The 24,561-nt window shown below is 50.0% G+C and overlaps 1 protein-coding gene across 1 annotated transcript in view; it reads right to left on the reverse strand.

Moving 5' to 3' along the window:
• ARMH3 (armadillo like helical domain containing 3) overlaps window positions 1–24,561 on the reverse strand; it is a 213,076-nt gene that overhangs the window by 68,371 nt on the left and 120,144 nt on the right. The window contains exon 22 of the mRNA XM_073595364.1: window positions 22,074–22,149. Within this exon, the coding sequence (XP_073451465.1) occupies window positions 22,074–22,149 (76 nt within the window). The remainder of the gene's footprint in view (window positions 1–22,073; window positions 22,150–24,561) is intronic.

The following is a 24,561-nucleotide window of genomic DNA, read 5'->3' on the forward strand; positions in this document are numbered from 1 at the left end:
CTTAATTTTCAGGGAGCTGAGGGGGTGAAGAGAAGTGAGATAGATTTTGGCATCCTGTAAAGTAGGAGGGCTGGAGGAGGACCATTTTTTTTGAGTATAGCACACCTGGCTGACATGAAGCCCGTTGACAGCCAAGCTTTGTTGCTCTGAGGGGCCATTGGTTGGGTTTTCATTTGGATAGAAGAGGTGGTTTCCAGGTGTCCAAAGAGCAGGAAGAAAATATATTTCCTAAGGGGATGCCCCGTGACTCTGGAAGCAAAGTTTTCCACTTGATTCCAGAAAGAGATGATGTGAAGACAGAGCCATAGCCTCTGCAGCAGTGTTGGTCTTTCCAGTCCACACAAAAGGCATTGGCGCTTGGGTGATTGTTGGGTTGAGGATAGGAAAGGTATGTAGGTACGATACATTACTTTAAACTGTTGCTCGCGCTAGAATTAGTTGGTGATGAATGAACAGGTAGAGTTGTATCCGATTATGATGCGCTGTACAGCCTCTGGGGAACTGAGGTCAGAGTTTCAGTATGGGATGGATGATGCCAGCAAGGGTTTGCTAAGGCGTGTGGTCAAAGGCTTGCTGTTCCAGGAGGGTATCCAGAATGGAGGGACAAAAACGTTGAAGGCTGTTTGGGCATAGTCCTGCCACATGTTGGCCTGCCGGGGCTGGTTTCCGGTGGCACCATTTTGTTTTTTTTAAAGGGGGCTGCCAGATTCTGATGAGCCCCCTGCCTGCAGATCCCCACAACCACTGGACCAGGGTTGTGAACCAGGGCCCTTGTCCTCAACATGGGGTCAAAGGTGCTTTGCCAGGGGGAGAGTCCTCGAAGCTCCCGACAAATAAAGTTCCAGCCATTGGAATCCATTGGATTAAAAAGTCGGGAGCCACGGCATGGAGAATGGACCCCCACCACCATTTGGCCAGGGTTATGGACGAGGGTCTTTGTCCTCAACATCGGGTCAAAGGTGCTTTGCCAGGGGGCCCCCCTCAGCTCCCGACAATTAAAGTTCCTTGTCAGGCGTTTGTACCATCGGATAATTTTGCACGACCTGTCTTTCAAAAAGCGGTGTACTAAGCATCAGATTATTGTGCGATCGCTTGGACAGCGGTATTTTTCATACCATTTTCTGATCGTGTGTACGGGCCTTAAGCTTAGTGTAGATTTCTTGCCCCCTGAACTACTGCTACAAAATGACCCCGGTGAGACGGACCTTCCAGCACCCAGCTTTGGTGCCTCCATCAAGATACAGCTTCCCCCAGTCTGGAACCAGGAACCAGGTATTATAGCTGAGCACCCAAGGACTAGATGACACTAGCTTAGGTGCAAACTGGAACTTACTTTATTGTAAACGCACACAGAATATACACACCATGCAAAATCAGATAAGAGCTTGATCATGTAATGCAAACAGTAAGACAGTAAGATAAGTAACATAATCAGAAATCGAAACAAAAACAGTAAACATGTGCACGGCCGAATAATTTGTTCCTTTTCGTTTTGTTTTTTTCGTAAATTCGAAAATTTGAAAATGCGGATATCGTAAATTATAAAATTCAGAATTCGAAAATCCGAAAATAAAAATGAAAATCCAAAAATGCTAACTAATAACTAATAATAACTACTAAATTATAGGTTTTGGAATTTCCTTTAAATTGGGCTGTTAGTGAACGTAACAAATACAAAAATGTATCCGAAGTTACGAATTATCCGAAATAAAGAATGCCGCATCTAAACAAATGGAACGAAACCCAATAATAAATAATAATACGTTTTTATTATTATTATTTTTTATTATTATTAATTTGTTACGTTCCATTCGTTTAGATATGGCATTCGTGACTGGCCAAGCATGTCTCCAGACCTAAACCCTATTGAGCGCATCTGTGGGACATCCTCAAACGGAAGGTGGAGAAGCGCAAGGTCTCTAACATCCACCAGCTCTGTGATGTCATCATGGAGGAGGGGAAGAGGACTCCAGTGACAACCTGTGAAACTCTGGTGACCTCCATGCCCAAGAGGGTTAAGGCAGCGCTGGAAAATAATGGTGGCCACACAAAATATTGACACTTTGGGCCCAATTTTGACATTTTCACTTACGGGGTGTACTCACTTTTGTTGCCAGCGGTTTAGACATTAATGGCTGTGTGTTGAGTTATTTTGAGGGGACAGCAAATTTACACTGTTATACAAGCTGTACACTCACTACTTTACATTGTAGCAAAGTGTCATTCAAAGTGTGACATGTTCGGTATCCATTTACTCAGTGTAACATCATCTTTTTACCAAAAAATTGGGTTATATATGTTGTGTTTTTTTTTTTTTGCATTAAAATTCATAAATATAAGTGTATTTTTTCTGAAAAAAATGCATTTAAAAGATCCGGTGTGCAAATACCGTGTGACATAAAAAAAATTGCATTGCATTCTCTAAGGTCTCTGCTAATGAAAAAAAAACAAACAAAAAAAAAAAAAAAAACAATTATATAAGGTTTTGTATATTATATATACACACACACACGTTGCGGTTTGCAAGTGGCTTACAAGGGTTATGGCTGAAGCTATCATAACATTATCTTTCTTTCTGGCCGGCGGCTGGCATTCTCAAGAAAGCGGCTCATTAGCTGCTGGATTGCTTTCAGAAGCAGCCGGGAGGGGACGTGTGAGAAAAAAAAAAAGAAAAAAAAAAAAAAGAAAGAAAATTGAAAGCACCCCCATCCCTCCGTGCTCATGCCCAGAAGCGAACACATATGTAAGTTGCACATGCATATGTAAATGGTGTTCCCACCTGTGAGGTTTTGCCACAAACATTAGATTGAGAGAAATAATTCCAGCACTAGACCCTCCTCTGTAAATCTAAACAAGTAATCTGTAAAAATGTTAAAGTGTCGCATATGGAGATTTTTAAGTACCGTAGTTTGTCGCCATTCCACGAGCGTGCGCAATTTTAAAGAGTGACATGTTAGGTATCTATTTACTCGGCATAACATCATCTTTCATATTTTACAAAAAAATTGGGGTATATATTGTGCTTTTTTTTTTTTTTTTTTTAATTCATTAAAGTATATTTTTTCCAAAAACATTACATTTGAAAAACCACTCCGTGTGACATTGCAATGATCGCTATTTTATTTCCTCGGTAAAAAGAGGAAGAAAAATTGTTGGACTGTACAGGCCAGAAAGGAGCAGACACTGGGATAATAAAAAAGTTACAAAATTTATTAAAGTATCCTACGTATAAAAGATATGACGCTAAAAAGCATCTCAAAGTGAAAAAAAAAAAGTGAAAACCACCAGTTTGTAGCGAGTGGCTAGACAGCTACATAGGACCCATTCCATTAGTATTCTCTCATTTACTGACGCGTTTCCCCAATTTTTGCTTCATCAGGGCTTAATAAGACCATATAGTACTCGTCTCAATGCAGCGGTGGGGGGGGGGGGTGGGGGGTGGGGGGGGCGGCGCTGGAATACAAAACAAGAGATTGACTGGAGAGATGTCACCTATGGACTTATAGTCACGGGGGAACATGTAGTCTACCGGGGCCCAGATTAGCTACATAAGTCCAAGACACCAGAACACCGGAGGCAACTGGCGGGTCTAATATATCAGGGAATCTATGGTATTTTCACATATGTCCCTGCTGCCATTCTGACCTATATATAGGTCTCCTGTAGGACTTAATATGTAACCTAAATAGCAAGGTCCAAAAGTTCCTGACACTACTAGTCAGAGTCCCCAGACGTGCCCAGATCCACCGGGATGGTGGTAACAGCCAATGGGTAGGTAGACTTGTTCAGTCTATTCAGGTGGTATTCAGTCTATTGCATATTTGAGTACTCCTATGTGTCTCATTCAGATGACTATTCCCCAATCTCTCCGGTCAACATTATCCCAGTGTATGCTTCCGGCCTGTACAGTCTGACAATTGTTGGGGGTTATAAGTAATTTTCTAGCAAAAAGTACCAATTTAACCACTTCCCGCCAGTCCACCATCAAATCTCGTTCTGGGTGGACGTCATACGGCCGCGCCGTATTCCTAGGATGGCCTATGGCGTGACCCAATCTCTGTAAACAGCCGTTAACGCAGCTCTTTAACCATGTGATCGGCTGTGTCCAATCACAGCCGGTCACATGTAAATGTGGAAGTGCCAACCAGCGGCATCTCCTCGCAGGGGGACACCTGGAAAGGCCATCAGTGCCCGGATTACAGTGAAGCCCCAGTGACACCAATCAGTGCCCATCAGTGATACCAGTGCCCATTAGGGATGACAATGAGTGCTGCTTTTCAGTGCCTGCTTATCAGCATCGCCCATTTGTGCCACCTATCAGTGCCCACCAGTGCCACCTATCAGTGTCCATCAGTGCAGAACATTAGTGCCGCCTATCAGTGCGGTATATTAGTGCCTCATCAGTGCCACCTATCAGTGCAGCCAGTGCCCATCAGTGCGGCCTCATCAGTGCGGCCTCATCAGTGCATCCTATCAGTGCCCACCAGTGCCGCCTATCAGTGCAGCCTATCAGTGCCCATCGGTGCCACCTATCAGTGCAGCATATTAGTGCCACCTCATCAGTGCCCATCAGTGCCACCTATCAGTGCAACCAGTGCCCATCAGTGCTGCCTCATCAGTGAAGCCCATCAGTGCTGCCTCATCAGTGAAGCCCATCAGTGCCACCTCACCAGCGTCCATCAGTGAAGGAGAAAAATTACTTATTTACAAAATTTACTGACAGAAACCAATGCCCCGTACACACGATCGGAAATTCGGCCAGCAAAAGTCCAATGAGAGCTTTTGGTCGGAAAATGCGACCGTGTGTACGCTCCATCGGACTTTTGCTGGCCGAATTCCAGCCAGCAAAAGATTGAGAGCATGTTTTAAATTTTTTGGTCGGAAAAAGCTCCTATCCGAAAATGCGATCGTCTGTAGTAATTCCGACGCGCAAGATTCCTACGCATGCTCGGAAACAATTGGACGCATGCTCGGAAGCATTGAGCTTAATTTTCTCGGCTCGTTGTAGTGTTGTACGTCACCGCGTTCTTGACCGGATTTCAAGTGGCTCTTGTATGTAACTTTGTACTGCGTTCCTAGAGAAAAGTTTCGATCGGAGGGGAATCACGTCAGGTCACGGAGCGATCTTTCATTACATCATGGTTCCATGCAGATTCCTACAAGCTGACAGCGTGTCGGAGGTCATTAGTGTCCCAGCATAGATCGGTGAACATTCTAATTGACCGGCTGTGACACTTGACAAGATTCACAAATCAGCGGTGTCAATCGAGGACTGTGCGCTCTGCAAACTATCTCTGGGCCGGCGCCAAGACAGGCGGAAAAGAGCTGGAAATGATTGAATCAATTAAAGAAAAAAAAAAAAAGTTACACCGACTGCAAACTTTGTAAGTTGCTGAAACGGAACAAAGATCACTGGGGGTCAGCAGTCTTAGGGCATGGAAGGTTCCTTCTAGAGGCCGGTCACATTTCACTTATAGGTGGTTTGAGTAAAATGTTAGATTTTGGGGACCCCAGAGGCAAGACCGTAGGCTTTGTCTCCACCTGTAGGCAGGTGTAGTTAGCTACTTTGCCACTGGGTGGCTTTGTACCAGAATAGCGTCTGGTTAAAGAAGATAGTGTCATCAGGTGTTAGGCCCCTTTAAGGCAGAGCCCTAGTGCAGTGATGTCAGGACCCATGAATAAGTCAGGTGGGGGCACACGCTCTTTTGGAGCATGGGAACTAAGCACCCCACACCTAGGGCATGGGAACCAAGCACCCCACACCTAGGGCATGGGAACCAAGCACCCCCCCCATAGGGCATGGGAACCAAGCACCCCACACCTAGGGCATGGGAACCAAGCACCCCCCCCCCCCATAGGGCATGGGAACCAAGCACCCCCCCCCCATAGGGCATGGGAACCAAGCACCCCACACCTAGGGCATGGGAACCAAGCACCCCACACCTAGGGCATGGGAACCAAGCACCCCACACCTAGGGCATGGGAACCAAGCACTCCACACCTAGGGCATGGGAACCAAGCACCCCCCCCCCATAGGGCATGGGAACCAAGCACCCCATGCCCTAGGGCATGGGAACCAAGCACCCCACACCTAGGGCATGGGAACCAAGCACCCCACACCTAGGGCATGGGAACCAAGCACCCCACACCTAGGGCATGGGAACCAAGCACCCCACACCTAGGGCATGGGAACCAAGCACCCCACACCTAGGGCATGGGAACCAAGCACTCCACACCTAGGGCATGGGAACCAAGCACTCCACACCTAGGGCATGGGAACCAAGCACCCCACACCTAGGGCATGGGAACCAAGCACCCCACACCTAGGGCATGGGAACCAAGCACCCCACACCTAGGGCATGGGAACCAAGCACTCCACACCTAGGGCATGGGAACCAAGCACCCCACACCTAGGGCATGGGAACCAAGCACCCCACACCTAGGGCATGGGAACCAAGCACCCCACACCTAGGGCATGGGAACCAAGCACCCCACACCTAGGGCATGGGAACCAAGCACCCCACACCTAGGGCATGGGAACCAAGCACTCCACACCTAGGGCATGGGAACCAAGCACCCCACACCTAGGGCATGGGAACCAAGCACCCCACACCTAGGGCATGGGAACCAAGCACTCCACACCTAGGGCATGGGAACCAAGCACCCCACACCTAGGACATGGGAACCAAGCACCCCACACCTAGGGCATGGGAACCAAGCACCCCACACCTAGGACATGGGAACCAAGCACCCCACACCTAGGGCATGGGAACCAAGCACCCCACACCTACGGCAAGAGGCCGGGTGCAGTGGGCCTGTACATGGGTGGAGCCAACAGTAGTAATTCAGTCCCATCTGGAGGTGGGGGCAAGAGCAGATTGCAAAAGGCATTTTGGGCCAGGCTGGAGATCCGCATGTGTACCACACGGTACGTCGCTGGATTGGAAGGGTGATATCTCGGTTATCGCTGCAGCAATGATCAAGATATCAGGTTTTTTTTGGGGCCGGGGATTCCCTTCAATGCAAAAGGTAATTCTAGTAACTATGGAGCCCCTGAATTACTTTTACAGGCGGTGGATGGAGGTCTCACCCCCCCCTACTGCTGCCTTTCCCGAGCGACCGCGACCAGCGGCATCCGGTTCCTGGGACATGGTGAGAGGAACGGATGTTGTTCCTCCCACTGAGTTTCGTCGGAAACTGGAAGCGCTGAGGATTTAGTCACTCTCGGTTTCAGTTTTTTGTTGACCCTCCCCGTCCGTTAGCGGCCAGGAAAGCAGCCGATCGGTGTGTGTGATCGGATGCATTGGAGGCCAGAGGAGATATCGTGGGTCTAATAGAGGGGTGGTTGCCCTGGGCACTGTGGTATCATGCGAGTTGGGGGGCGCTACAAGGAGATCACGGGGGGTGGGGGAGTGGATTTGTGTTGGAAGGGGGTAAGTATTGTCCTATGTGGTATCAGGTGGGGGCACCACAAGGAGATTACGGGGGGGGGGAGTGGATTTGTGTTGGAAGGGGGTAAGTATTGTCCTATGGGCACTGTGGTATCAAGTGAGGTGGGGGGCACCACAAGAAGATGGGGGGAGTGGATTTGTGTTGGAAGGGGGTAAGTATTGTCCTATGGGCACTGTGGTATCATGTGAGGTGGGGGGCACCACAAGATTACGGGGTGGGGGAGTGGATTTGTGTTGGAAGGGGTTAAGTATTGTCCTATGGGCACTGTGGTATCATGTGAGGTGGGGGGGCTCCACAAGGAGATTACGGGGAGGGGGGAGTTGATTTGTGTTGGAAGGGGGTAAGTATTGTTCTATGGGCACTGTGGTAATTATGTGAGGTGGGGGGCGCCACAAGGAGATTGGGGGGGGAGTGGATTTGTGTTGGAGGGTGGTAAGTATTGTTCTATAGGCACTGTCGTATTATGTGAGGTGGGGGGAGCCACAAGGAGATTACGGGGGGGGTTTGGATTTGTGTTGGAAGGGGGTAAGTATTGTCCTATGGGCACTGTGGTATCAATTGAGGTGGGGGGCACCACAAGGAGATGGGGGGGAATGGATTTGTGTTGGAAGGGGGTAAGTATTGTCCTATGGGCACTGTGGTATCATGTGAGGTGGGGGGCACCACAAGATTATGGGGTGGGGGAGTGGATTTGTGTTGGAAGGGGTTAAGTATTGTCCTATGGGCACTGTGGTATCATATGAGGTGGGGGGGAGTGGATTTGTGTTGGAAGGGGGCAAGTATTGTTCTATGGACATTGTGGTATCATGTGTGGTGGGGGGCGTCACAAGGAGATTACAGGGGGGAAGGGGAGTGGATTTGTGTTGGAAGGGGGGAAGGAATTGTTCTTTGAGCGGAGATGACTGGATGGCAGTTCATCCGCTTGATCGATCTTACAGGCGCGCTTCTACCGGAGGTTAAGCATAGAGATTTGACCAGATAACCAGATATGACCTTCGGAGGCCCGGACGCAACGCGATGACGTCATGTCCAGGCAGCGGAAGTAAACATTGCCATGTACTTGGCTGGAAAGGCAGGGTTAATTTTTTTTTTTTTTTTTATCTCGCCCTTTCCAACCTATAAGAGAAATGTGGGGTCACATCTCTCCATAAAGAGGACCTGTCACACACTATTCTCCTTACAAGGGATGTTTACATTCTTTGTAATAGGAATAAAAGAGATAAAACAAAAACAAAAAAAAAAAAAAAAACCACTTCAGCTCTGAAAGGATTTGCCCCCTTCCTGACCAGCCCATTTTTTGTGATTCGGCGCTGCGTCGCTTTAACGGACAATTGCGCGGTCGTGCGCCACTGTACCCAAATTATATTGATGTCCTTCCCCCCCCCCCCCAATAGAGCTTTCTTTTTTTTTTTTTGCGCTATAAACAAAAAAAGAGCAACAATTTTGAAAAACAAACAAAAACAATTTTTTTTTACTAATAAATATCCCAAAAAAAAAACAAAACAAAATGAAAAAACAAAACAAAATGTCTTCCTCAGTTTAGGCCAATATGTATTCTTCTACATATTTTTGGTAAAAAAAAATTCCCAATTAGCGTATATTGATTGGTTCGCGCTAAAGTTCTTGAGTCTACAAAATAGGTTATTGATTTATGGCATTTTTATTATTATTATTTTTTTTACTACGGTAGTAATGGGATCTGCGATTTTTAGCGGGACTCCGGACATTGCAGCGGACACATCGGACACTTTTTTGAGACCAGAGCTATAGAAATGCACCGATTACTGTATAAATGATACTAGCAAAGAAGGGGTTAACACTAGGGGGGTGATCAAGGGGTTCAATGTTTCCTAGGGAGGTGTTTCTAACTGTGGGGGGGGAGGGGACTGACAGGGAGTACAGAGAGAGATCGCTGTTCCTGATCACTGGGAACAGACAATCTCACTCTACTCTCCTGACAGAACGGGGATCTGCTTTGTTTACACTAGCAGATCCCCGCCAATTGGCTCCCGACGTACAATGACGGCGATTAATGCGGGAGAGCCAACCTGCCGCAGTACAACAGCCGTGGCTGGTCGGGAAGTAGTTAAAGAGAAAAGTGGAAAAAAATGTATAAGTAAAATTAAAAAAAGAATTTTTTTAAAGCGTCTCAGTCCCTGCGCACAAAAGCCAACGCATACGTAAGCCGCGCCCACATATGTAAACGGTGTTCGCACATGTGAGGTATCGCCGCGATCATGAGAGCGAGGGCAATAATTCCAGCACTAGACCTCCTCTGTAACTCTAAACATGTAACCTGTAGAAATTTTTAAAGCATCGCCTATGGAGATTTTTAATCACTTCAATACCGGGCACTTTCGCACCGTCCTGCCCAGGCCAATTTTCAACTTTTAGCGCTGTCACACTTTGAATGACAATTGCACGGTCATGCAACACTGTACTCAAACTACATTTTTATCATTTTTTTCCCACAAATAGAGCTTTCTTTTGATGGTATTTGGCCACCTCTGCGGTTTTTATTTTTTGCTAAACGAATACAAAAAGAGTGAAAATTTTGAAAAAAAAAAAAGTTTTTCTTTGTTTTTGTTATAAAATTTTGTAAATAAGTAAGTTTTCTCCTTCACTGATGGGCATTGAGATGGCACTGATGGGCACTGACGATGGGCACTGAAAGGTGCTATGATAGGCGGCACTGATGGGCACTGAAAGGTGCTATGATAGGCGGCACTGATGGGCACTCATAGGTGCCACTGGTGGGCACTGATAGGAGACACTGATGGGCACTCATAGGTGGCACTGATGGGCACCGATAGGTGACACTGATGGGTTCTCATAGGTGGCACTGGTGGTCACTGATAGGCGACACTGATGGGTACTTATGGGTGGCACTGATAGACGGCACTGCTGGGCACTGAAAGGCGGCACACATGGGCATTGATAGGCACTGACGGCTGGCACTGATAGATTTTACTAATGGGCATCACTGGTGGCACTACCAGGCATTTTTCATTGGCACTGATTGGCAGCTGCCTGGGCACTGATTGGCATTTCCCTGGTTGTCTAGGGTGGCATACCTGGTGGTCCAGTGTGGTGGCCATCCCTGGTGGTCCTGGCGGAATCCTGGTGGTCCTGGGTGGGCAGCGCTGATAAACAATCAGCACAGATCAACCCCCCCCCCCGTCAGGAGAGCAGCCGATCGGCTCCCCTCTATTCTCACGTCTGTCAGACGCGAATGAGGAAAAGCCGATCAACGGCTCTTCCTGTCTACATGGCGATCGGCTGTGATTGGACACGGCTGATCACGTGGTAAAGAGCCTCTGTCAGAGGCTCGTTACCGAGATCGCAGTTGCGGTGTGTCAGACCGACACCCCGCAACAACGATCGCCGTGATGCGCGTGCCCCCGGGGGCACCTAGCGGCTTGATATCCTCATACGACGTCCGGTCAGGATAGCGCAACCAATTTGCCGCCGTCATCTTGCTATATGGCGTGCGGCAAGTGGTTAAGTACCGTAGTTTGTCGCCATTCCACAAGAGTGTGCAATTGTAAAGTGTGACATGTTGGGTATCTATTTACTCGGCGTAACATCATCTTTCACATTATACTAAAACATTGGGCTAACTACGGTTTTGTTTTTCAATCCATGAAACTTTTTTTTTTGTTTTGTTTTAAAACGCATTTGAAAAATTGCTGTGCAAATACCGTGTGGCGTAAAAAGTTGCAACAACTGTCAATTTATTCCCTAGGGTTTCCTGCTAAAAGAAAAAAAAAAATATATTATATATGTATATATATGGTATGGAAGTGGTTAATCCAGATTTTCCCTATGCAAGGTTTAAATTGGACAAAGTAGGAAATCGCAGCATGGGGCCCCTCCCCCCGTGTGTACCGCCATAAAGCGGCACGGCAATGACGGAAGCGTGGCTGGTAGACGGCGACGGAATCTTTCTGTATGATCTATAAGCTTGCCGGAATGTAGGTGCAATAAAAAAAATGATGAAAGCATCAAGGATATGCCAGCATGTCTCCGGAGAAAACTTAACTGGTATGAAAAGATTAACCTTTCCGGGTCCCATCTGGTAGAGAGGGGGAAAAAAAAATTAATAAGCTTTCTTTATGCAGACAGAGGCGCCCCCTGGGATCAGTCACCGAGGCTTACAGTCTTGTCACATCCCGGGAAAGGGAACTTTTATAAGGCAATATATACAGGAAGCTGATGGCAGCAGAAGTATTAAAGACGCACTTCAATTACAGCTGAAAGACGAAAACCTTGAAATACGCCCACCTGCCACCTTAATGGGTACACCTCAATCACGTGGCAGCAACTCAATACATTTAGGCATCTAGGGGTGGTGAAGACGACTTGCTGAAGTTCAAACCGAACATCAGAATGGGGGAAGAAAGGGGATTGAAGGGACTTTGAACGTGGCATAGTTGTTGGTGGCAGACGGGCTGGTCTGAGGATTTCTGGGATTTTCAACCATCTCTCGGGGTTTACAGAGAATGGTCGGAAAAAAGAGAAAATATCCAGTGAGCGGCAGTTGTGTGGAGGAAAATGTCTTGCTGATGTCAGAGGAGAATGGACAGACTGGTTCCAGATTATAGAAAGGCAACAGTAACTCAAATAACCACTCGTTACATCCAAGGTATGCAGAATACCATCTCTGAATGCAAGTGACAAGCTGCATCTGGTAGCAGGTGATGTGACACGCTGCATCTGGTGGCAAGCAACGGTGGCAAGTGACAAGCTGCATCTGGTGGCAGACAACGGTGGCAAGTGACAAGCTGCATCTGGTGGCAGGCGATGTGGCAAGTGACAAGCTGCATCTGGTAGCAGGTGATGTGACACGCTGCATCTGGTGGCAAGCAACGGTGGCAAGTGACAAGCTGCATCTGGTGGCAGACAACGGTGGCAAGTGACAAGCTGCATCTGGTGGCAGGCAACGGTGGCAAGTGACAAGCTGCATTTGGTGGCAGTATAATCCCCACAAGTACTGCGATTCGTCAAAAGTCTAGATGGGATGGCAATGGGGTTGGGTCTGGATGGTGTATGATTGAGGTATAAAGGATTAAACGAGCCAGAGAGCCTCTCTGTCTCTATCCTTTTTTCGCTCTTGGCTTGTGCCCGAGCCGCATGGCTCACTCCACCATTTTGAGCCTCATGGCTATCTCTCTTTTGCCATCTGAGCCCATATGACGAAACAAAACCTTGAGGAAAGCATTGTGAGGCAAGTGACAAGCTGCATCTGGTGGAAGGCGATGGTGGCAAGTGACAAGCTGCATCTGGTGGAAGGCGACGGTGGCAAGTGACACACTCGGGGCACCCATTGATTTTGAATGACGAGTTTAACTATTTCATTTTATATTACAATGTAATAATAAAAAAAGGGGCTTCAATCTCCCTTACACCATACCAACCATGGTGCCGTGATGATTGAAGGGTTACCCCCATTCATTGCCCCGACAAATTGGCCACGGAGCCCGCCTTGCCCACTCGCCAACCACCCCACCGGTCCTTGGCAAAGTTTTCTTCCCTCTACACCGGTCCCCTATGCCAAAAAGATTGGGGAGTACTGCGGTAGAACGCCCGTGTGAACTAATCCTCCTAGATACCTCCACATATCATCCAATCTAGACACGGCTTTAATCCCGAGACATTCTCCCCACATCAGACATTTGTCGATTAGCTCGATCCGCACGACGCGAGCAACTCTGAATAATCATTCTCTGAAATGCCCGAGACAATTCGTCTCCAATATTGACCAGCCATTAGATTTGGCCACGCAGGTGATATTTATAGCGTTTGCCTGCTGAAGGGAAATGATAAATCCGTAATGTCACTGTGAACGATCGGCATCCAGGAAAATCTACTGGTTGATCGGTTATTAGACAGTTCTGTGAAGAGAAAAGCGTGACTGCACATGGCAATGAGGAGCGAGAACAAACACGAGTGTCACTGATCAGGATGAAAGGGGCTTGTTTTCTTTTCCCCTGTCGGAAACGTTCGGTCTCTGGCATTAAACGTACACAATAATCTGCTTCTCCGCTCGTCCCGCCGCTTTACATACGTGTGTATGGCAGTTCACATCATACAGATGACAGGCTACAGATGTTCAGGGAGGCCGCCATTAAAGTGTGTCACCAGGCAAAATCCATCTCCAAGCCGTACATTCCTCTGTGCTGACTTGCATCGAATCCACAATGAACTACCCTCCCCCACTACTACAATGCACTACCCTCCCCCACTACTACAATGCACTACCCTCCCGCTCCCCACTACTACAATGCACCCCCCTCCCCCACGACTAAAATAAACTATCCCCCCACTACTACAATGCACTACCCTCCCCCACTACTACAATGCACCCCCCTCCCCCACGACTAAAATAAACTATCCCCCCACTACTACAATGCACCTCCCTCCACCACTACTACAATGCACTATGCCCCCCCCCCCCCTACTACTACAATGCACTACCCTCCCAGCCCCCACTACTACAATGCACCCCCCTCCCCCACTACTACAATGCACAACCCCCCCACTAGTACAATGCACTAACCCCCCCACTACTACAATGTACTAACCCCCCCCCTCTACTACAATGTACTAACCCCCCCTCTACTACAATGCACTGCCCTCCCCACTACTACAATGCACTACCCTCCCGCCCCCCACTACTACAATGTACTACCCCCCCCCCACTACTACAATGTACTACCCCCCCATTCCCGCTCTCCTTACCCAGCGATCCTGCTAAAATGTCCCCTTTGTACATCATTCATGTGGAGGGGATGACAATGCTGTACGATCGCTTCTCAGTTTGCAACTAGGGAGGACACCTTTTCTTCAGGCCAACCAAACACTTTATCGGCACATGGTGATTTTTTATATTTTCTTTTTTTTGTACTATTTACTAGAGCAGTGATCTCCGAACCACTGCCTTAGCTTGTTATTATCCAGTAACACCAATGATGGGACACTATTCCTCCCACTGATACCAATGATGGGGCACTATTCCTCCCACTGACACCAATGATGGGACACTATTCCTCCCACTGACACCAATGATGGGACACTATTCCTCCCACTGATACCAATGATGGGACACTATACCTCCCACTGACACCAATGATGGGGCACTATTCCTCCCACTGACACCAATGATGGGTCACTATTCCTCCCACTGACACCAATGATGAGGCACTATTCCTCCCACTGACACCAATGATGGGGCACTATTCCTCCCACTGACACCAATGATGGGTCACTATTCCTCCCACTGATACCAATGATGGAGCACTATTCCTCCCACTGACACCAATGATGGGGCACTATTCCTCCCACTGACACCAATGATGGGGCACTATTCCTCCCGCTGACACCAATGATGGGGAACTATTCCCCCCACTGACACCAATGATGGGGCACTATTCCTCCCACTGACACCAATGATGGGGAACTATTCCTCCCACTGACACCAATGATGGGTCACTATTCCTCCCACTGACACCAATGATGGGTCACTATTCCTCCCACTGATACCAATGATGGAGCACTATTCCTCCCACTGACACCAATGATGGGACACTATTCCTTCCACTGATACCAATGATGGGACACTATTCCTCCCACTGACACCAATGATGGGACACTATTCCTCCCACTGACACCAATGATGGGGCACTATTCCTCCCGCTGACACCAATGATGGGGAACTATTCCCCCCACTGACACCAATGATGGGGCACTATTCCTCCCACTGACACCAATGATGGGGCACTATTCCTTCCACTGATACCAATGATGGGACACTATTCCTCCCACTGATATCAATGATGGGACACTATTCCTCCCACTGACACCAATGATGGGGCACTATTCCTCCCACTGACACCAATGATGGGGCACTATTCCTCCCACTGACACCAATGATGGGGCACTATTCCTTCCACTGACACCAATGATGGGGCACTATTCCTCCCACTGACACCAATGATGGGGCACTATTCCCCCCACTGACACCAATGATGGGGAACTATTCCTCCCACTGACACCAATGATGGGGCACTATTCTTTGAACTGTTGCCAACAATGGGGCACTATTCCTCCCACTGACACCAATGATGGGTCACTATTCCTCCCACTGATACCAATGATGGAGCACTATTCCTCCCACTGACACCAATGATGGGACACTATTCCTTCCACTGATACCAATGATGGGACACTATTCCTCCCACTGACACCAATGATGGGACACTATTCCTCCCACTGACACCAATGATGGGGCACTATTCCTCCCGCTGACACCAATGATGGGGAACTATTCCCCCCACTGACACCAATGATGGGGCACTATTCCTCCCACTGACACCAATGATGGGGCACTATTCCTTCCACTGATACCAATGATGGGACACTATTCCTCCCACTGATATCAATGATGGGACACTATTCCTCCCACTGACACCAATGATGGGGCACTATTCCTCCCACTGACACCAATGATGGGGCACTATTCCTCCCACTGACACCAATGATGGGGCACTATTCCTTCCACTGACACCAATGATGGGGCACTATTCCTCCCACTGACACCAATGATGGGGCACTATTCCCCCCACTGACACCAATGATGGGGAACTATTCCTCCCACTGACACCAATGATGGGGCACTATTCTTTGAACTGTTGCCAACAATGGGGCACTATTCCTCTTCCCAACACCAGAGGAGATGCCGTTTACTCACACTGACACCTGCGCATTTTCTACTCCCAGATGGTAAACTGGTCCTTTGTTTAGAAAGTGTGGAGCCCCCTGCACTATAGGATTGTAGAAGAGCTGGGAGATCTTTGGGTGCCCCAAGGAGAGTAGTGGAGCTATGGCCGCCAGCAATAACCACTGTGTACTCCTGGCAAGGACGGCTCCCCACCGATGGGGATGGCTCGGATTGATGCTACATCCACCTAGGTGAGTATGTAGGTTTTTATTTTTTTTTCATTAACGCACACTTCTCTTTTACTACCTTCAGTGAACAGAGAGCCAAATCTCTGTTTTAAGAGCCCTGAGGGGAAAAACGCGTCAGCAGGAGCCAAGTCTGGCAACAGTAATGATGTAAAAATGTTCACACAGCAGTGCCAATAAAGTTTATTGACAGTGAAGAAACACACATCGCAGCGTGTTGCCTGGTATTTGGTTTGCCGTTGGGAGCTCCCAGGTATGCCGGATAATGTATCTCCGGTGAGCGATGTGGTTTTGACCTCCCAACATCTCTACCATGTCCCCCTATGATGTGAAGGCCATCAGGACGAACCATGTGCCTGCGTTATTAGAGGACTATGACAGGGGGGCGAAGGACTGGAACGTGGAATGCCAAGAAGTCTGACAGAGGCAGCGCTGGACCGCAGAGAAGGAAATCCGTACTACCACCAGAGAGGAGAGTATCATACATCTTCTACTGCAAGGAACAGTTTACAGATCTGACAGGGTCTCTTTAACCCCTTCATTACCGGGCACTTTCACCCCCCCTACCTGCCCAGGACAATGTTCATCTTTCAGCGCTGTCACTCTTTGAATGACAATTGCGCGGTCATACAACACTGTACCCAAACTACATTTTTATCTTTTTTTTTTTTTTTTGGAGACCAATTTTTTTTTTTTTTTTGGTGGTACTCAATCGCCAATGTTTTGTTTTTACATTTTTTTGCTAAAAAACGGTAAAAGCCCAAAAAGCTTGTTAAAAAACCCCCCAAAAAAACGCTTTTCTTAGTTTCTAGTTTCTTTGTAAATAAGTAATTTTTCGCCTTCGCTGATGAGGTTGCACTGAAGGGCACTGATGAGGTGGCACCGATGAGGTGGCACTAATATGCAGCACTGATAGGCATTGCTGATGGTCACCTCACTGATTGGCACTGTTGGGGCTGCACTGATGAGGTAGCACCGATGAGGTGGCACTAATATGCAGAACTGATGGGCACTGATAGGCATTGCTGATGGTCACCTCACTGATTGGCACTGTTGGGGGTGCACTAATGATCAGTGCCCTGATTATCTGTGCTGATCTCCCCTGTGATGAGATGCTGCCGATCGGCTCTCCTCTCCTCGCACGCTGTCAGTATGAGGAGAGCAAACCTGATAACCAGAATTTCCTTGTTTACATGTGATCAGCCGTGATTGGACATGGCTGATCACATGGGTAAAGAGCCGTGTTATTGGCTGTTTACCAAGATCGGGGGGGCGCCACTAATGGGCACATTGGGAGAGTGGGATGACGTCATCCCAGAACAATAGAAGCACCCCGCAGACGTCATTTCCCTATACGGCGGGCGGAAGGTGGTTAAAGTTTAAATGTAGTACAAGTTCACTTCCCATCAGTGCTGTATACAAGTGCCGCCTCATCAGCACCCATCAGTGCAGCCTATGGGTTCCCATCAGTGCAGCCTATGGGTTCCCATCAGTGCAGCCTATGGGTTCCCATCAGTGCAGCCTATGGGTTCCCATCAGTGCAGGCTCATCAGTGCAGCCTATGGGTTCCCGTCAGTGCAGCCCAGCAGTGCCCGTCAGTGCAGCCCAGCAGTGCCCGTCAGTGCAGCCCAGCAGTGCCCGTCAGTGCAGCCCAGCAGTGCCGCCCGTCAGTGCCGCCCGTCAGTGCCGCCTCATCAGGGCTCGTCAGTGCAGCCTAGCAGTGCCCGTCAGTGCAGCCCAGCAGTGCCCGTCAGTGCAGCCCAGCAGTGCCCGTCAGTGCAGCCCAGCAGTGCCCGTCAGTGCAGCCCAGCAGTGCCCGTCAGTGCAGCCCAGCAGTGCCCGTCAGTGCAACTCAGCAGTGCAGCCTCATCAGGGCCCGTCAGTGCAGCCTAGCAGTGCCCGTCAGTGCAGCCCAGCAGTGCCCGTCAGTGCAGCCCAGCAGTGCCCGTCAGTGCAGCCCAGCAGTGCCCGTCAGTGCAGCCCAGCAGTGCCCGTCAGTGCAGCCCAGCAGTGCCCGTCAGTGCAGCCCAGCAGTGCCGCCCGTCAGTGCCGCCTCATCAGGGCTCGTCAGTGCAGCCTAGCAGTGCCCGTCAGTGCAGCCCAGCAGTGCCCGTCAGTGCAGCCCAGCAGTGCCCGTCAGTGCAGCCCAGCAGTGCCCGTCAGTGCAGCCCAGCAGTGCCCGTCAGTGCAGCCCAGCAGTGCCCGTCAGTGCAACCCAGCAGTGCCCGTCAGTGCAACCCAGCAGTGCCCGTCAGTGCAACTCGTCAGTGCAGCCTAGCAGTGCCCGTCAGTGCAGCCCAGCAGTGCCCGTCAGTGCAGCCCAGCAGTGCCCGTCAGTGCAGCCCAGCAGTGCCCGTCAGTGCAGCCCAGCAGTGCCCGTCAGTGCAGCCCAGCAGTGCCCGTCAGTGCAGCCCAGCAGTGCCCGTCAGTGCAGCCCAGCAGTGCAACTCAGCAGTGCAGCCTCATCAGGGCCCGTCAGTGCAGCCTAGCAGTGCCCGTCAGTGCAGCCCAGCAGTGCCCGTCAGTGCAGCCCAGCAGTGCCCGTCAGTGCAGCCCAGCAGTGCCCGTCAGTGCAGCCCAGCAGTGCCCGTCAGTGCAGCCCAGCAGTGCCCGTCAGTGCAGCCCAGCAGTGCCCGTCAGTGCAGCCCAGCAGTGCCCGTCAGTGCAGCCCGTCAGTGCAGCCTAGCAGTGCCCGTCAGTGCAGCCTAGCAGTGCCCGTCAGTGCAGCCTAGCAGTGCCCGTCAGTGCAGCCTAGCAGTGCCCGTCAGTGCAGCCTAGCAGTGCCCGGCAGTGCAGCCTCATCAGGGCCCGTCAGTGCAGCCTAGCAGTGCCCGTCAGTGCAGCCTAGCAGTGCCCGTCAGTGCAGCCTAGCAGTGCCCGTCAGTGCAGCCTAGCAGTGCCCGTCAGTGCAGCCTAGCAGTGCCCGTCAGTGCAACCTAGCAGTGCCCGGCAGTGCAGCCTCATCAGGGCCCGTCAGTGCAGCCTAGCAGTGCCCATCAGTGCAGCCTAGCAGTGCCCGTCAGTGCAGCCCAGCAGTGCCCGTCAGTGCAGCCCAGCAGTGCCCGTCAGTGCAGCCCAGCAGTGCCCGTCAGTGCAGCCCAGCAGTGCCCATCAGTGCAGCCCAGCAGTGCCCGTCAGTGCAGCCCAGCAGTGCAGCCTAGCAGTGCCCGTCAGTGCAGCCTAGCAGTGCCCGTCAGTGTAGCCTAGCAGTGCCCGTCAGTGTAGCCTAGCAGTGCCCGTCAGTGCAGCCTAGCAGTGCCCGTCAGTGCAGCCTAGCAGTGCCCGTCAGTGCAACCTAGCAGTGCCCGGCAGTGCAGCCTCATCAGGGCCCGTCAGTGCAGCCCAGCAGTGCCCGTCAGTGCAGCCCAGCAGTGCCCGTCAGTGCAGCCCAGCAGTGCCCGTCAGTGCAGCCCGTCAGTGCAACTCAGCAGTGCAGCCTCATCAGGGCCCGTCAGTGCAGCCTAGCAGTGCCCGTCAGTGCAGCCCAGCAGTGCCCGCCAGTGCAGCCCAAGCAGTGCCCGCCAGTGCAGCCCAGCAGTGCCCGTCAGTGCAGCCCAGCAGTGCCCGTCAGTGCAGCCCAGCAGTGCCCGTCAGTGCAGCCCAGCAGTGCCCGTCAGTGCAGCCCAGCAGTGCCCGTCAGTGCAGCCCAGCCTAGCAGTGCCCGTCAGTGCAGCCTAGCAGTGCCCGTCAGTGCAGCCTAGCAGTGCCCGTCAGTGCAGCCTAGCAGTGCCCGTCAGTGCAGCCTAGCAGTGCCCGTCAGTGCCGCCTAGCAGTGCCCGTCAGTGCAACCTAGCAGTGCCCGGCAGTGCAACCTAGCAGTGCCCGGCAGTGCAGCCTCATCAGGGCCCGTCAGTGCAGCCTAGCAGTGCCCGTCAGTGCAGCCTAGCAGTGCCCGTCAGTGCAGCCTAGCAGTGCCCGTCAGTGCAGCCTAGCAGTGCCCGTCAGTGCAGCCTAGCAGTGCCCGTCAGTGCAGCCTCATCAGGGCCCGTCAGTGCAGCCTAGCAGTGCCCATCAGTGCAGCCTAGCAGTGCCCGTCAGTGCAGCCCAGCAGTGCCCGTCAGTGCAGCCCAGCAGTGCCCGTCAGTGCAGCCCAGCAGTGCCCGTCAGTGCAGCCCAGCAGTGCCCGTCAGTGCAGCCCAGCAGTGCAGCCTAGCAGTGCCCGTCAGTGCAGCCTAGCAGTGTCCGTCAGTGCAGCCCAGCAGTGCCCGTCAGTGCAGCCCAGCAGTGCAGCCTAGCAGTGCCCGTCAGTGCAGCCCAGCAGTGCCCGTCAGTGCAGCCCAGCAGTGCCCGTCAGTGCAGCCCAGCAGTGCCCGTCAGTGCAGCCCAGCAGTGCCCGTCAGTGCAGCCCAGCAGTGCAGCCTAGCAGTGCCCAGCAGTGCAGCCTAGCAGTGCCCGTCAGTGCAGCCTAGCAGTGCCCGTCAGTGCAGCCTAGCAGTGCCCGTCAGTGCAGCCTAGCAGTGCCCGTCAGTGCAACCTAGCAGTGCCCGGCAGTGCAACCTAGCAGTGCCCGGCAGTGCAGCCTCATCAGGGCCCGTCAGTGCAGCCTAGCAGTGCCCGTCAGTGCAGCCTAGCAGTGCCCGTCAGTGCAGCCTAGCAGTGCCCGTCAGTGCAGCCTAGCAGTGCCCGTCAGTGCAGCCTAGCAGTGCCCGTCAGTGCAGCCTAGCAGTGCCCGTCAGTGCAGCCTAGCAGTGCCCGTCAGTGCAGCCTAGCAGTGCCCGGCAGTGCAGCCTCATCAGGGCCCGTCAGTGCAGCCTAGCAGTGCCCATCAGTGCAGCCTAGCAGTGCCCGTCAGTGCAGCCTAGCAGTGCCCGTCAGTGCAGCCTAACAGTGCCCGTCAGTGCAGCCTAGCAGTGTCCGTCAGTGCAGCCTAGCAGTGTCCGTCAGTGCAGCCTAGCAGTGCCCATCAGTGCAGCCTAGCAGTGCCCGTCAGTGGAGCCTAGCAGTGCCCGTCAGTGTAGCCTCATCAGTGCCCGCCAGTGCAGCCTCATCAGTGCCCGTCAGTGCAGCCTCATCAGTGCCCGTCAGTGCAGCCTCATCAGTGCCCGTCAGTGCAGCCTCATCAGTGCCCGTCAGTGCAGCCTCAGTGCCCATCAGTGCCCATCAGTGCAGCCACATCAATGAAGGAGAAAAACGACCTATTTTCAAAATTTTATGACAGAAACTATGAAAAACTTTTTTTCTTTTCAAAATGTTTGATCTCTTTTTGTTTGTTTAGCAAAAACTAAAAAAAAAAACGGTGACAATTAAATACCACCAAAAGAAAGCTCTCAAAAAGAAATGATAAAAAATGTTGTTGGGGTACAGTGTTGCATGACCGTGCAAACGGCGCAGAAAGCTGAAAATTGTCCTGGGCAGGACAATTATTTTAATTAAAATAAATTACAGAGCCACTATCCATATACAGAAATAGAAGGGGCAACGTAAATTAAACAGTGAGCGTTTAGTATCACTTTAACGTCTTTAATTCTTATAAAAACAAAACAAAACACAACAATCCTTGGCTCTGCCCCACCCCCGCCACTATTTCCTGCACTCTGATAGGCTGCATCCTAAAGAACAATGGTTTAATCCATGATATAGTGAGATATAGTTGCTTCTGCATTACATAAATGAACATAAATAATTAATTTCAAGACCGCAAACGGCAGATCTCGTACCTGATGTTGACCAAGGCGTGGGTCACCTTGCTGGCGGGTTCCTTCCACTGTCCTGCATTGGTGGAAAGACGAAGAACTGGAAAAAAAAAAAAAGGTTCGTGTAAGCAGGAGGTAAACGTTCGTTCAGGGAGCAAGGTGGGCATGTCAATTCATTTTTTTTAAGGATTGGAGTCTTCATAAAACAGTTTAAAAGGAAAGTATATAAGGATTAGGAGACTCAAAAAATTGGTGGACTTTGTGGGCACATAATAAGAGGAGAAATCATTAAAAAAATATATACATTTTATTACAGCATGATTAAAAAACATAAAAAAAAACATACAAACAACACCTTGTATAGACACAGTTACCAGTTACCCAATAGCGCAGTTACAGAAGGCTGAATCGAAAGTATAGAGATTGACTTTATAACATGTCTAATAAAAGAGAATTGATCCAACGCCTCCAAAAACTTGCTCGTCGACGTGTTTCACTAAATATTAGCTTCCTCAAGACAGGACGCGTTTCACTAAATATTAGCTTCCTCAGGACAGGACGCGTTTCACTAAATATTAGCTTCCTCAGGACATGACGCGTTTCACTAAATATTAGCTTCCTCAGGACATGACGCGTTTCACTAAATACTAGCTTCCTCAGGACAAATACTGGGTAGGTGCTGGTAAATCTGTAACTCCGGGTATAGGGACACCTCACAAGACTAGAAAGACATCCAAAATAACAAAGTTTCAAGACCCATGTATATGTACATGAGGGCAATGCATATACATGTCATGTGGTCTGTAATAGACACAACTGATGTATAACAAGTGTGTGGGTTAAAGATGTAGCGATATCAGAGTTTAGGCCATCACACGAGGGTAGATTATCATGAGCTATGACTACAAACGTTTCCAACAAAAATACCAATACAAATTGTGGTCCCAAGATGCTACACCAATATATCAACTGGATAGATACACAGAATTCTCCGAATTATGAGAGCCGAGAGCGCATCTGAACGTATAAACAAAACACTTATCCCCAATGGGAAGGTCTATTATTGAGGTCCTTGCAGACAGTGCTCAGTAGGTGATGGAGAGTCTACACCACCTTGGAAGCTGCTCGGGTGTGTACAGCTATCCTCTCAGTGTGCAAATTTAAATGAAAGATTTCCAGTTCCTTTTAGACCTCCTCGCCATGATCTGGCTGCTCCTTAGCCTCTTAGAGACAGCGCCCCCCGGCCCTTTAAGGGGTTTAGGATGCCGGGAAGCGGGGCGGGGTTTATTATCATGCGACTGCCGTGATTGACTGTCATGGTGGTCACATGATCAGTAAGCTCCTGATAACAAGCAGCGATGGCGAGCTTTCTTATAGCCACCAGTAACTGCTGGGAAGGCGCAGGGCGTGCTCTCTCGGCACAGCTGTATTTGCACCAAGTCCCACCCGCCAAGAGGCCACATATTTGCGAGCGGCCGGCGCCAAGAGGTGAAAGTGGTAGTAAACCTCAGACATGAAATATGAACAAAGCATATCCCTCTATAGCGAGAACTTGTCTCAGTCCAGAGCACTGAGTGTCATTTCTTTCTGCTGCCTCCTTCCTCTACTATCAGCATGAGTCGATTCGGACAAGTTTTCCAGACACCAAGAGAAAAATTATGACGAAGAGGGAGCTCCAGCACACCTATCGCCTTTGATTGACAGCCTCAGCTCTGTTCCTGTGTTAAGGGGGTGTGACCCTTCCCTCCAACCAGCTTTCAGAGCTCCCCTCACTGAACTCTGTAGAGTGCAACTTAAGCTCTCCGCCCCCCTTTTTTTGACAGCTCAGCAAAGCTTAGAAATTCAGCACTTTGAATGGTTGTAGAGAAGAGAAGGCTGCAGATAAACAGGTACACCTTACATAGGAGGATTTGTTTCATCTTCGTGTATCACCTGAGGACAGTCACTGCACTGGGTATATGTGAGGGTTTACATCCACTTTAAGTGAACCTGCATATTATCTATGCAAATTAAAAGGTTCTCTTAATTGCTCCCCACCCCTCTTATTTATTAGGTTCCTTCGCTTCTCTGCAGCCCCATAAGAGAAGAAGGTAAGGGTAAGCTCATGGTCTCTATAAAACTCTACATCATAAGAGAAGGGTTCGGAGTCACATACACTATATTGTCAAAAGTATTCACCTGTCTTTACACACACATGAACCTTAATAGCATCCCAGTCTTAGTCCGTAGGGTTCAATATTGAGTTGGCCCACCCTTTGCAGCTATAACAGCTTCAACTCTTCTGGGAAGGCCGTCCACAAGGTTTAGGAGTGTGTCTATAGGAATGTTTGACCATTCTTCCAGAAGAGCATTTGTTTTAGATGGGCTAGCTGCGGACCACAGCTTAACTCTGTACCTAGCTCAGCCTCTCTCAACCTGTCCAACACAGAGGAAACCTCAAAATAACTTTCCAATCATAAAGCGATACATTAGTGTGATGGTCAGTGGGAAGAATGTTCATTATACTTGTAGT

This window comes from Aquarana catesbeiana, linkage group LG08, assembly GCF_042186555.1.
Source record: "Aquarana catesbeiana isolate 2022-GZ linkage group LG08, ASM4218655v1, whole genome shotgun sequence".
Taxonomy (NCBI): domain Eukaryota; kingdom Metazoa; phylum Chordata; class Amphibia; order Anura; family Ranidae; genus Aquarana; species Aquarana catesbeiana.